This window comes from Cucurbita maxima, unplaced genomic scaffold, assembly GCF_002738345.1.
Source record: "Cucurbita maxima cultivar Rimu unplaced genomic scaffold, Cmax_1.0 Cma_Scf00123, whole genome shotgun sequence".
Classification (NCBI taxonomy): domain Eukaryota; kingdom Viridiplantae; phylum Streptophyta; class Magnoliopsida; order Cucurbitales; family Cucurbitaceae; genus Cucurbita; species Cucurbita maxima.
Genome location: NW_019272139.1, coordinates 12973 through 24444, shown reverse-complemented (window position 1 = coordinate 24444; position 11472 = coordinate 12973). Strand labels below are relative to the sequence as shown.

At 36.1% G+C, this 11472-nt stretch overlaps 2 protein-coding genes across 4 annotated transcripts; one reads left to right on the top strand and one right to left on the bottom strand.

Moving 5' to 3' along the window:
* The first annotated feature begins 5 nt into the window (after window positions 1-5).
* LOC111473478 (dynamin-related protein 1E-like) lies at window positions 6-5810 on the top strand. Its single transcript, XM_023118977.1, has 18 exons — window positions 6-283; window positions 321-412; window positions 808-871; window positions 960-1067; window positions 1211-1312; window positions 1860-1910; window positions 2001-2062; window positions 2437-2478; window positions 2546-2594; window positions 2790-2854; window positions 3192-3354; window positions 3422-3453; window positions 3549-3668; window positions 3815-3885; window positions 4091-4316; window positions 4418-4468; window positions 4713-5096; window positions 5476-5810. The coding sequence occupies exons 1-18, from the start codon at window positions 205-207 to the stop codon at window positions 5602-5604; spliced, it is 1890 nt and encodes a 629-aa protein (XP_022974745.1). The 5' UTR covers window positions 6-204; the 3' UTR covers window positions 5605-5810.
* Window positions 5811-6655: 845 nt separating this feature from the next.
* On the bottom strand, window positions 6656-11293 carry LOC111473480 (phosphatidylinositol N-acetylglucosaminyltransferase subunit P-like). 3 transcript variants are annotated; one of them, XM_023118980.1, is made up of 6 exons: window positions 11181-11286; window positions 10804-10879; window positions 9874-10165; window positions 9591-9663; window positions 8522-8640; window positions 6656-7110 (listed from the first exon to the last, which is right to left on the bottom strand). In XM_023118980.1, the coding sequence occupies exons 3-6, from the start codon at window positions 10055-10057 to the stop codon at window positions 6989-6991; spliced, it is 498 nt and encodes a 165-aa protein (XP_022974748.1). In that variant the 5' UTR covers window positions 10058-10165; window positions 10804-10879; window positions 11181-11286; the 3' UTR covers window positions 6656-6988. The 3 variants fall into 3 exon arrangements, with proteins under 3 accessions (XP_022974748.1, XP_022974747.1, XP_022974749.1); XM_023118979.1 differs by lacking the exon at window positions 10804-10879 and having other exon boundaries at window positions 11181-11293; XM_023118981.1 differs by lacking the exon at window positions 10804-10879 and having other exon boundaries at window positions 9874-10191; window positions 11181-11279.
* Window positions 11294-11472: the final 179 nt, after the last annotated feature.

Here is an 11472-nt window from a genome sequence, read left to right as displayed (position 1 = left end):
CATTTCTTCCACAGCTCTTTCAATTTTTGTCCATTCATCTTCTGTTTGATTCTTCAAAACAGTTCTCAAATTCTCTTCCTTCTTTTTTGCTGATTCTCTCTCGTTCTTACCTTCTTGTTTTTTGGGTTTTGTGTGCTTGATTTCGAGGGTTTTGCGAGGGAGGTGATTGTTTTCTTTGTTGATTTCTTTCGGTGGTGTTTGAAGATGACGACCATGGAGAGTTTGATTGGGCTGGTGAATCGGATCCAGAGAGCTTGTACTATGCTCGGTGACTATGGCGGTGGTGATAACGCCTTTTCTGGTGAATCGGATCCAGAGAGCTTGTACTATGCTCGGTGACTATGGCGGTGGTGATAACGCCTTTTCTTCTCTCTGGGAAGCCCTTCCCTCTGTTGCTGTTGTCGGTGGACAGGTTCTACTTCTCTTTCTCAATTTTCTCTTGATTTTCGTTTCTTCTTTTGTTACTTCTGTAGCAACTGTTGGAAATTCTCGTCGGCGTTCGAGGAACTATTGTCGAGGAGGAGTTTCGGCTTTAGTATTTCAAAGTGGAGTTAGCTCGTCGGCGTTCGAGGAACTATTGTCGAGGAGGAGTTTCGGCTTTAGTATTTCAAAGTGGAGTTAGGTTGCTGAAGAATTCGTTCGTGGCTAGGGTTTTAGGGAGATGGAATGAGTTTTTCACCAATCAAAATGAATCACTTCTGTTCGATTTCTCACTGTTTGTTTATTTCTCTCATGAACAGAGTTCTGGAACAAAATGAATCACTTCTGTTCGATTTCTCACTGTTTGTTTATTTCTCTCATGAACAGAGTTCTGGAAAATCTTCGGTTCTTGAAAGTATCGTTGGTCGCGATTTTCTTCCGAGAGGTTCAGGTGAGGCATTTGATCTTGGTTTACTTCGAATTGCTTAGTTTACTTGTTAATTTACACTGCTTAATTGGTTACTTGTTTATAATTCCAGGGATAGTAACGCGGCGGCCATTAGTATTGCAGCTTCACAAGACAGAGGAGGGGTCGCAAGAGTATGCTGAGTTTCTTCACCTTCCCAAGAGGAGATTTACGGACTTTGGTATGCTGCCATTTCAATGTGTTCTTGCTTGTCTGCCATTTCGATGTGTTCTAAATTGCCTGTTCTATTTTCTATTTGTTGTAATTTGTCTGTTCTATCTTCTACTTGGATTCAACATTTCCTCTTGTTGTAATGTTCTACAGCTGCGGTCCGTAAAGAAATTCAGGATGAGACCGACAGAGTAACTGGGAGGACAAAGCAGATATCCCCAGTTCCTATCCATCTTAGCATTTACTCACCAAATGGTATCTCCTTTTTGCCCGTTGATTCTTTAATGAATGGCTCATTTACCATGGTTGTGGGAATTCGTTCGATCCTCGGTTGCCTGAACAATGTCAATTCTATATATATAATGGTCTTCTTGGTGATCCTTCTCTGGTTCAATTTGTTGGTGTTCACATGTCAATTTTATATATATAATGGTCTTCTTGGTGATCCTTCTCTGGTTCAATTTGTTGGTGTTCACTGTTACTTTACTAATTACCCATAATTTGTATTTGTATCATTTATAATGGTTTTTTTTTTTTCATTTGTTTGCCTTCTTTTATTGCTATGTTCCATCTTAATGAACAACAAAGCTAATCTTTTTGGAAGTGATTAACCAGAATGGAATTTTCAGGACAATCTTAACACCTATTTACTTATTTTATACACCGACCGTTGTAAGGTTGATTGAGTACATTAATATTGAAATGTTCTAACTCTTGGTTTCTTTCGTTTTTCAGTTGTCAACCTAACTCTGATTGATTTACCTGGGAAATGTTCTAACTCTTGGTTTCTTTCGTTTTTCAGTTGTCAACCTAACTCTGATTGATTTACCTGGTTTGACAAAAGTTGCAGTAGGTATGTTTAAATGTTATGCTGAAAAACATTTGGTTCAGCAGGATTTATATATTGTTTAATAATGGATGTATTTTTTTCTTTTTAAATTAGAGGGACAGCCCGAAAGTATTGTTCAAGACATTGAGGTCATGGTTCGAACTTATGTTGAGAAGGTAATGAGATTATATATTCCATTTCAGTAATAATTATTTTGTGATGAATGGTCAAGCCTTGCACATGAAGTTCTTTGGGTACTCAAGTTATGGTTCTTGCGTTCGCTTCGTTTCTTGGTCAAGCCTTGCACATGAAGTTCTTTGGGTACTCAAGTTATGGTTCTTGCGTTCGCTTCGTTTCTGTTTACCTTTATAACAGCTTCATAATTGCAATTATGAACACGTTGTGGTGCTTACCTTCTCGAATGTTAATTATAAGTGTATTACATCAAATGTGATATTTGTTTTTTGCATGTTTTTTTTACAGCCTGAATGTTAATTATAAGTGTATTACATCAAATGTGATATTTGTTTTTTGCATGTTTTTTTTACAGCCTAATTGCATTATTCTTGCCATTTCTCCTGCCAATCAAGACATAGCCACTTCGGATGCTATAAAACTTGCCAGGGAAGTGGCTTGCCATTTCTCCTGCCAATCAAGACATAGCCACTTCGGATGCTATAAAACTTGCCAGGGAAGTGGACCCATCCGGTATGCGCTGCTTGTATTTTCTTCCTTTTTCATCTCTCTCTCTCTCTCTCTCTCTTTGCAGAATTGGAACTGTAAATTTTGTAGCTTTCCAAGCTTATGATCATCTCTCTCTCTCTCTCTCTTTGCAGAATTGGAACTGTAAATTTTGTAGCTTTCCAAGCTTATGATCATGTTGTTGCTTGTGCAATTGAGTAGGGGAACGAACTTTTGGAGTGTTGACAAAGCTTGACTTGATGGACAAAGGAACTAATGCTTTGGATGTAAGTTTTAATTAAAACCTTGCTAAAATAATATTTAACTCAACAAGATATGAGTTGTTAATGAGTTTATAAGTGTAACGGCCCAAGTCCACGTTGGGTGGGGAGAAGAGATACATTCTTTATAAGGGTGTGGAAACCTCTCCCTAGCCTACGCGTTTTAAAAACCTTGAGGGGAAGCCCGAAGGGAAAGTCCAAAGAGGACACTATCTGCTAGCGGTGGACTTGGGTCGTTACAATTAGAACGTGTAACGCTCAGAGATTCAATGTTGCATATATATCCTTAGTTTTTAAATTAAAGGAGGAATTAAAAACATATATATTCTTTTTATTCCTAAAGGTATTGGAAGGAAGATCATATCGACTGCAACACCCATGGGTTGGCATAGTGAACCGATCTCAAGCTGACATAAACAAAAATGTAGATATGATTATTGCTAGGCGTAAGGAGCGTGAGTACTTTGCAACTAGTTCTGACTATGGACACTTAGCAAGTAAAATGGGTTCGGCGTAAGGAGCGTGAGTACTTTGCAACTAGTTCTGACTATGGACACTTAGCAAGTAAAATGGGTTCAGAGTATCTCGCAAAGCTCTTATCAAAGGTTTGGTTATAGGTTCCAAATTTATTGTCTTTAAATGAAATTTTTGTTATGCTAGAAAAGGCAATCATTGTTATCGTGCATTCTTGTTCTTGTAGCACTTGGAGTCTGTGATTAGAGCTCGGATACCCAGTATCACTTCTTTGATTAACAAAAGCATTGATGAACTTGAATCTGAGATGGATCATCTTGGCCGACCCATTGCTGTCGATGCTGGGGTGAGAAACATATTGCTTTTGTTATAGATTGTGAAGTGTGTTCTGATCGTTACACTTTTACTTAGGGGTGAGAAACATATTGCTTTTGTTATAGATTGTGAAGTGTGTTCTGATCGTTACACTTTTACTTACCTATTTCATCTCAGGCTCAATTGTACACGATTTTGGAACTTTGCCGTGCTTTTGATCGGATTTTTAAGGAGCACCTGGAAGGAGGGTATAGTATATAGTGTTTTATAAAATTCTTATCTTCAGTTCTTTATGATTTTTCTTCTGAATATATAGAATGTAGGTATCATATTTATGAACAAACAATGATTTCTTAATTTTCTCCCTCAAAGGCGAAGAAAGCTAGAGATGAATATTTTCTCCCTCAAAGGCGAAGAAAGCTAGAGATTTCATAATTTTTGTTTCTCTTCTAGGCGGCCTGGAGGTGATCGTATCTATGGGGTTTTCGACCACCAGCTTCCTGCTGCTTTGAGAAAGCTTCCCTTCGATCGCCATCTTTCCATGCAGAATGTGAGAAAAATTGTCTCGGAGGCAGATGGTTATCAACCTCACTTGATTGCTCCCGAACAAGGTTACCGACGACTAATCGAGGGATCTCTGAATTATTTCAGGGGGCCAGCTGAGGCTTCTGTGGATGCTGTAAGTCACTTCTTTTAGCTTCTCTTTTAATTGGATGTCATTATTAGTCTTTACGTTCTAGTCATTTTTGAGAGCCTCTTACATATGAAACTTCCATTTAGGTTCACTTTGTTTTAAAAGAACTTGTGAGGAAGTCCATTGGAGAAACACAGGTAAATTATACTGGTGGTTCACTTTGTTTTAAAAGAACTTGTGAGGAAGTCCATTGGAGAAACACAGGTAAATTATACTGGTGCTCTAGCTTTTGAGTTCCTCAGGAGGATTTGTTACAAGACTATATATATATATATATATTTTAAATTTGTTCATGTTTTGATTTGGACTTTTAGGAATTAAAGCGCTTATATATATATATATATATTTTAAATTTGTTCATGTTTTGATTTGGACTTTTAGGAATTAAAGCGCTTTCCCACTTTACAAGCTGAGATAGCTGCTGCTTCAAATGAGGCCTTGGAAAGATTTCGTGACGAGAGTAAGAAGACGGTGATACGTCTCGTTGACATGGAATCTTCCTACTTGACTGTGGATTTCTTTCGAAGACTTCCTCAGGAGATAGAGAAAGCCGGAGGCCCGGGTGCTGCTGCTGCCGCTGCCCCGACAGGGGATCGATACGCAGAGGGTCATTTTCGGCGGATAGGATCAAACGTTTCCTCTTATGTGGGAATGGTATCAGACACTTTAAGAAATACTATCCCCAAAGCAGTGGTTTATTGCCAAGTCAAGGAAGCCAAGCAGTCGTTGCTTAATCATTTCTACACGCTCTTAGGGAGAAAAGAGGTAAATGTTTATCGTTCTCTATTTCTTTTATTAAGAAACTTCCCTTTTTCTTGCCTATTTTTCTGTATGACCTGGGGCAACACCTAATTATACTAATTTTCTCAAACCTTCACCAGTCGTCTGTAGAATTCATGTTGCCGTTATTGTTGAGCTATGTCGAGGTCTCGACATGTAATTTTAACTGTTATGTGTTGAGCTATGCTCGTTCTCACTAGTTAACGTTTATTTGGGAAGTTTGGGAAGCGCAATGCCTTTGAATTTGGGAGTTTCTTCCTTTTTTTTATCGGATTCATTCGAGTGATTAACAATCATTAGTTATTAATTAACTAGGATTTGGTAAGATTTTTAGAAATCATCATTTATTTGTTTTTCCGTTTAGGCCAAGCAGCTTTCTCAATTACTGGATGAAGACCCTGCACTAATGGAGAGAAGGCAGCAATGTTCAAAGAGGCTCGAGCTCTACAAGGCAGCCAGGGACGAAATCGATTCAGTGTCGTGGGCACGTTGACGCCGATGAGATATATCAGACGCCTTGTATGATATATATATTATTAACTGAATTTGTTGGTTTTATTACTATTCTTTTGTAGTCATCTTGTTATGATGTATTTTTAGTTACTGTGATAAGAAGTTTGGACAATGGGATAGATATACTTGCTTGATGTGTATTGATATTGCATCTCTCAGTGTAATATATTTTTTTATTGGCCTTCCAAGTTTCTGTGGATTAAACATATAATAATTTTTTTTTTTTTTGGTATTTTATCTTTAAATTATCCGTCCATCCAACTACAAATCAAGCAACATAAATGATAGGTTAACTTATATAATTTTTTATAAGTCTTCTTTTTATAAATATAAATTTATTTGATTTTTTTACTTGAAATTTATTATTATTATTTAATTAAATTTAATCAAAATTGACTATTATTATTTAATTAAATTTAATCAAAATTGACTATGGGATATTTGTTGATTAAAAAGGCCAGCTCCCATAGTGTGACGGACAATGAGTACAAGGCTTAGGAACGAATTCACTGTTGTAGGCTGATCGGCGATTACTAGCGATTCTGGCTTCATCCAAGCGAGTTGCAGCCTACATTCCGAACTGAGGACGGGTTTTTGGAGTTAACTCATCCTCACGGGATCACGGCCCTTTGTCTTGGCCATTGTAGCACGTATGTCATCCAAGGCATAAGGGGCATGATGACTTGACGTCATCCTCACCTTCCTTCAACTTATCACTAGCAGTCTACTTAGGTTCCAACCTCGGTATTTTAACAAATGGTATTCAATAATTTTTTTTTTTGCCATGTTAACAAACTACAAAATACTTTGGAAAATAAAATGGATGAGAAAAAACTTTCATTTATTTTTAAGGAAAATAAAACATTTGAATTTATAATCAAATTCTATTTTTTTTTTTAAAACAAAAGTTTCTGTTTTATATTATTTATTTAAATTCTCAAAATTAACCTAATTTTTAAAAAACATAAGAAAATAGCAGTTAATAGAACAAAGAAATATGTGAATGTAAAAAATCAAATAATTATCAAACATCACTTAATATTATATAATTATACATTAAAATCAGTTGTTATATGGTACATTAAAATCGTTGGGAGCTCCCACCTTAAACATTGTACTGGTGCTTTGAAGACCCAAAGCTACTAATTATGTGTGATATTCTACTATCCATTCGGAGTACACAATCAAGTTTGACGACACAACGACCATTACCTGCCCCCTCACGATGTCGGGGAGATATCATGGACATCGATCTTGTAATTTAAAGTCGTCGTAGTAGTTATATTTATGTGCAATTCTACTTTCTTTTTCTCAGCACTTCTGGGGGACTAATTCTGTTAGAGTTGCTAACATGTTCCTATTTATCATTTCTTATTGTTGAACATGAGATCGTTGATTCTGTTAATCCCAATATCGGATATCGGTTCAATAGGTCGATCTTCTTCTTCTGAAAAAGTAGAGATAGATGGTTCTTTACTGAATTCATCTGGAGAAAATAAAAACTTGATTTCAGAAATCTTGTGACTGAAGCTACAAACAAGAAACCAGATCATGATTTTCATATAAAATAAGGAATATGGTGAGACTAAACATTTTGCAATGTATTTATCTATTAAAGCTTGAATTTCCTCGGCTTTGTGGGGATATCTCAATCCCTGTCCTTGTTATTTTTCCTTGTCGATCAATGTAAGCAAGTTTCTTATCGAGATATATACAGAAACCAATGAGACAAAAGGAGCAAATTTTGGAACTCTTTTGATCAAATCCCTATAGGGATTGAGGGAGATAGAATGGATGGTTGTTGATGTCATCCGACGGTCTGGAGGGCTTTTGATTATGTGGGTGAGTCAAAATTGGCAGTTTCAGAGCATATAAAAGGAGGTTATACCATCGCTGTTAAATTTTCTACTCGGTGTAAGAAATTTGTTGGACAACAAATGTCTATGGGGCTAATGATTATAGAGAAAACATGGTGTATTGGAGGTGCTTTTAATATTACTCAATGAACAAGCGAAAGATCCCCTTTGGATAGTTAAACAAAGGGCATGAGAAAGTTTAACAAGTTGGTTAAAGATCTTGGTCTTATGGAAATACCTCCTTCTAATGGAAGTTTACTTAGTCACAGGTAGGTCATGATTCCTCCAGCTCTGCTTGATCGATTCTTAGTCTCTAAGGAATGTGATTTTTCATTTTTTTTTTGGGGATAATTCTAGAGTTTCAAGACAATGCTGGTTGAAGTTGTTCTCGGTTTTCCATATTCAATGGGTGGGCTCCAATTCCTTCAATGATACATTCTTCATTGGCTAAATAGGGTCGTCTTTGGTTCCTAAATCGAAGTTGTTCTGGTCCATCACGGTTAAAGCTCTTCACCCAAAATTATGGTCTGAAGGTTTTTTTTTTTCTTCACCACGGTTAAAGCTCTTCACCCAACATTCTTCAAAGCTTTTTTTTTCTTCAGCTCGTCTCAGTATTCTTCCTAGTGTTCAGCAGATTATTCTGTTCAGGGTTTATCTATTAATTGGAATATTTTTATTTTTCTGTTGCTTTTATTTGTTTTATTGTTTTTCAGTTTTTTCTCCATGCTTTTGTAGAGTTTGTAATTTTTGAGTTTTTTAGTCTCTTTTTATTAAACCAATGAAAAGTTTTGTTTCCTTTTATCTCGATTCAACTTGAAGTTAAGAATCTTCCAGTAATCCATGGTTTAAAAAGACGAGTAAAAAAAAAAACATAAAATACCTGCAATTAGACTTAAAAGCTTCAATAATAATGAACTCATGCATCATTTCAAACTCTCAAAAAGGTTGAGACCAATGTAAGAGAGAAAAATGAACATAAGTTAAGCATCTAATCAAAGGGAGGGCAAACAAAATAAACGGAATAAAGGAAACTAAGCTTACCAAACATTATATTGAAGGAAGTTGGCGGTGGAGTGGACATAAAGTTGAGACCAATGTAAAATAGCCATGCTAATGCTATAGAAACCATGACATAGGCAGGCACCGCCAGAGCCCAGTACCTACGAAGAAATCATTGCCCATTTTATTCACCCAACCAAACAATCATTTTACTACAACGTCTTTACTGCCAGGAAACAGAAGTATGGACTGTAAGAGTAAAATATTAGATATGACATCGCATTCTCTAGACATATAACCGTATATGCATGAATTTGTTTATTCACTAAAACAGGAATCTGTTTATACCAATTTCCCATTACTATACTTTTAATCACATAAATTTTCTAAGGAGAATATTGTAATCTTTCACAGTACTTCATAATTATTTTTACTTCATAATAATTGACAAAAAGATCAATATCGACAATTTTTTTTTTAAGAAATCCTTAAGAAAACTAGAATTTTTGAGTCGTGGGATGAAAGTTCGGTGGCTGTTTTGAAGAGATTTTGTGGGAAGTTCTCCATCTCAATCTGGTGAATTTATGCTAGATTTTGGGAGCCTACGCCCTCCGTCCAACCATGTTCAAGAGGAGTTTTGGAGAGAAATTTAAGATCCTTATGGAGTAACAGGTTGGTGTATTAGAGCTGGTTCGGTTTCATGAGATTGACCTTTAAGAAAATCTATAGGTGGAGTGTGCACTGTGAGTTTGAGAATAGGGGGATTCAATAAATTGATTTGAGAGCAAAGTCTGATTGAGAAAACTCCTATCAATAGCGGTGCACTAGAGGCAAATAAATCTCAGGAGATTGTCCTCGACAAATCTTTAGGTTAAATGGAGTTATTCACGAAGCATACAACTTAATGCACTTAGACCTCGATGCAGTTTTAATTTAACTAAGAAGGATGACTTCCTACGACTCCATACTCATAGAATAATTTCAGTTAATGCTTATTTTGTTCAAACAATGTAGCCCTTAAGGGAAGGCAAAATAGTGCCGTTCATAGCAATGAAATAGGGTCATTCATAGCAATGAAGAAAGAATAACAAAGGATCGGGATATTGCTGACCTGCTAGGATAGTAGAAGATTCCAACGGAATGCAGCCAAGAGTCTGGAACATATGCCCAGATCAAGTATACACCTGTTCACAAGAAACTCAGAAATTTAAGCTCAAATAATTCTTCAGAGGTAATAAATTAAAGGAAAAATGATTCAATATTCCAATACTGTTCTGTAATTAATTGGATCCCAACTGTTTTTGAAACATTCCATTGTTAAACTACATAATCAAAGCTCCCTAACGCAAAGCAAACATATGTAGTGACTCAACAGGCATGTACATGAAGCGAACCTGTAGCAACCACTGTTGTGATGGAACCCACAAACCCGTAAACTTCTGAAGGTTTGGGGCCATGTTCTCCCGATAGCCCAAACCCAGGCGCTTTGTCATCTCTGTCCAAGGAGATCAAAGTTCTTCGTTTCTTTGACAGACTGAGTATTCTTCTAGGGCTACTAACAGAATGGAGATCTTCCATATGTTAAACTTCTCAGACCGGATATATATTCGGTAGTTCGAATTCTAAACTATCCTAATCCAAATTTCTCAATGTAGACTTCTTCTCAGCTAATCTTCAATTAGTTTCCTGCACTTGCATAAATTGTATTTTGACTGTGTATAATTTTTTCATAAAAATATAAATCAGATAAAAGATGTGCCAAAATTTTAGGGGCCAAATAGTTCAATTCAAACAGGAAGTGAAGACAACAGTTGATGATCAAACATCTGGATGTAGCTTGCATTTGAAAAAAAAATCATAAAATGGAGATTCTGAACTTTTCATCGACATCAATTTCCTAGACATAACAGGTGAAATCTTAGTCAAGTTATTCCTTGTTTGGAGCATCAACGATAGTCCCCATGACACCTTTTTAAAGCCAAAAAAAAATATGTCATAACCGGGAGAACTCAACAAGGAGAGAGCTGGAAAAAAACAAGTGATCAGATTTTCATGTTTGCTGTGAAAGCAAAAGAACGCGATAATACATATTCCGTTAATCTAAAAATTCTATCAGAATCATCATTGATATTTTTCTCCCTGAGCTGATCGCGAAGACAGTTGATTTCTAAGAGTTCAATAACTAAATTCCAATTTCTAAAGAATTTATCACGGGGATAATATAAAATTATAATTTACAAGCAACGTTGCACAAATATTCACAATAATAGCACTACTATCAACGAAGATGAGAAAGCAAAAAATTAAAAATTAAAAACACCGACGCCGTTGGCCAAAGGAAATGCGATCCAGAACTTAAAGACATCGCAGTTCATTCTCGAGTGTTTAAAGTTCGATTGCCTGGAAAATGACAGCAGTAGATTTTCTCAAGCGAGTTACTCAAATCGAACCCATCGCAAAAGAATGACAAAGAAAAAGATTGTCTCGAGATCAAAATTTTCTATTCTCCACTCGTTTTCAGCAATTCAGACCGGAACTATAGCGCGATACATGCTTGGATCCAAGCGGAAACAGCAAATCGGCAAATCGGCAAAATGTAACGACCAATTCAATCGAAAATTTGGAAAGCAATACAGAAATCAAACGAGAGTAATGCAATCGAAATTCTTCTGATATGAAAACAAGAAATCGTAATTCATACCGTCGAGAGAAGTGATCGCGCGCGAGAGAGGAGGAATATCGCAGGAGGAAGAGAGGGGATTGACTGTGCCAAAGCCACTGAAAGCTTTATTCTTTTTTCATATTCATTTTATTATTTTTTTTTTTCACATTTAAACATTTCATCCCTTCATTATACGTCTAACTTATTATTATTTTTAAAATAATGTATTTCACATCTAATAGCTTTCATCATATACACTTAATATTCTTTGTCTCCACGTCCTATTTAATTAATCTACAACTATATATATATATATATATATATATATATA

Excerpts from the sequence above, each read along its gene's own strand:
- LOC111473478 (XM_023118977.1), top strand. The coding sequence starts at position 205 with ATGACGACCATGGAGAGTTTGATTGGGCTGGTGAATCGGATCCAGAGA. Across the intron at positions 2,595-2,789 it reads CAGGGAAGTGGACCCATCCG|GGGAACGAACTTTTGGAGTG; the intron begins GTATGCGCTGCT and ends GCAATTGAGTAG. Across the intron at positions 2,855-3,191 it reads AAGGAACTAATGCTTTGGAT|GTATTGGAAGGAAGATCATA; the intron begins GTAAGTTTTAAT and ends TTATTCCTAAAG.
- LOC111473480 (XM_023118979.1), bottom strand. The coding sequence starts at position 10,057 with ATGGAAGATCTCCATTCTGTTAGTAGCCCTAGAAGAATACTCAGTCTG. Across the intron at positions 8,641-9,590 it reads ATCTTCTACTATCCTAGCAG|GTACTGGGCTCTGGCGGTGC; the intron begins GTCAGCAATATC and ends ATTTCTTCGTAG. Across the intron at positions 7,111-8,521 it reads TTCCTTCAATATAATGTTTG|ATGAATTCAGTAAAGAACCA; the intron begins GTAAGCTTAGTT and ends TATTTTCTCCAG.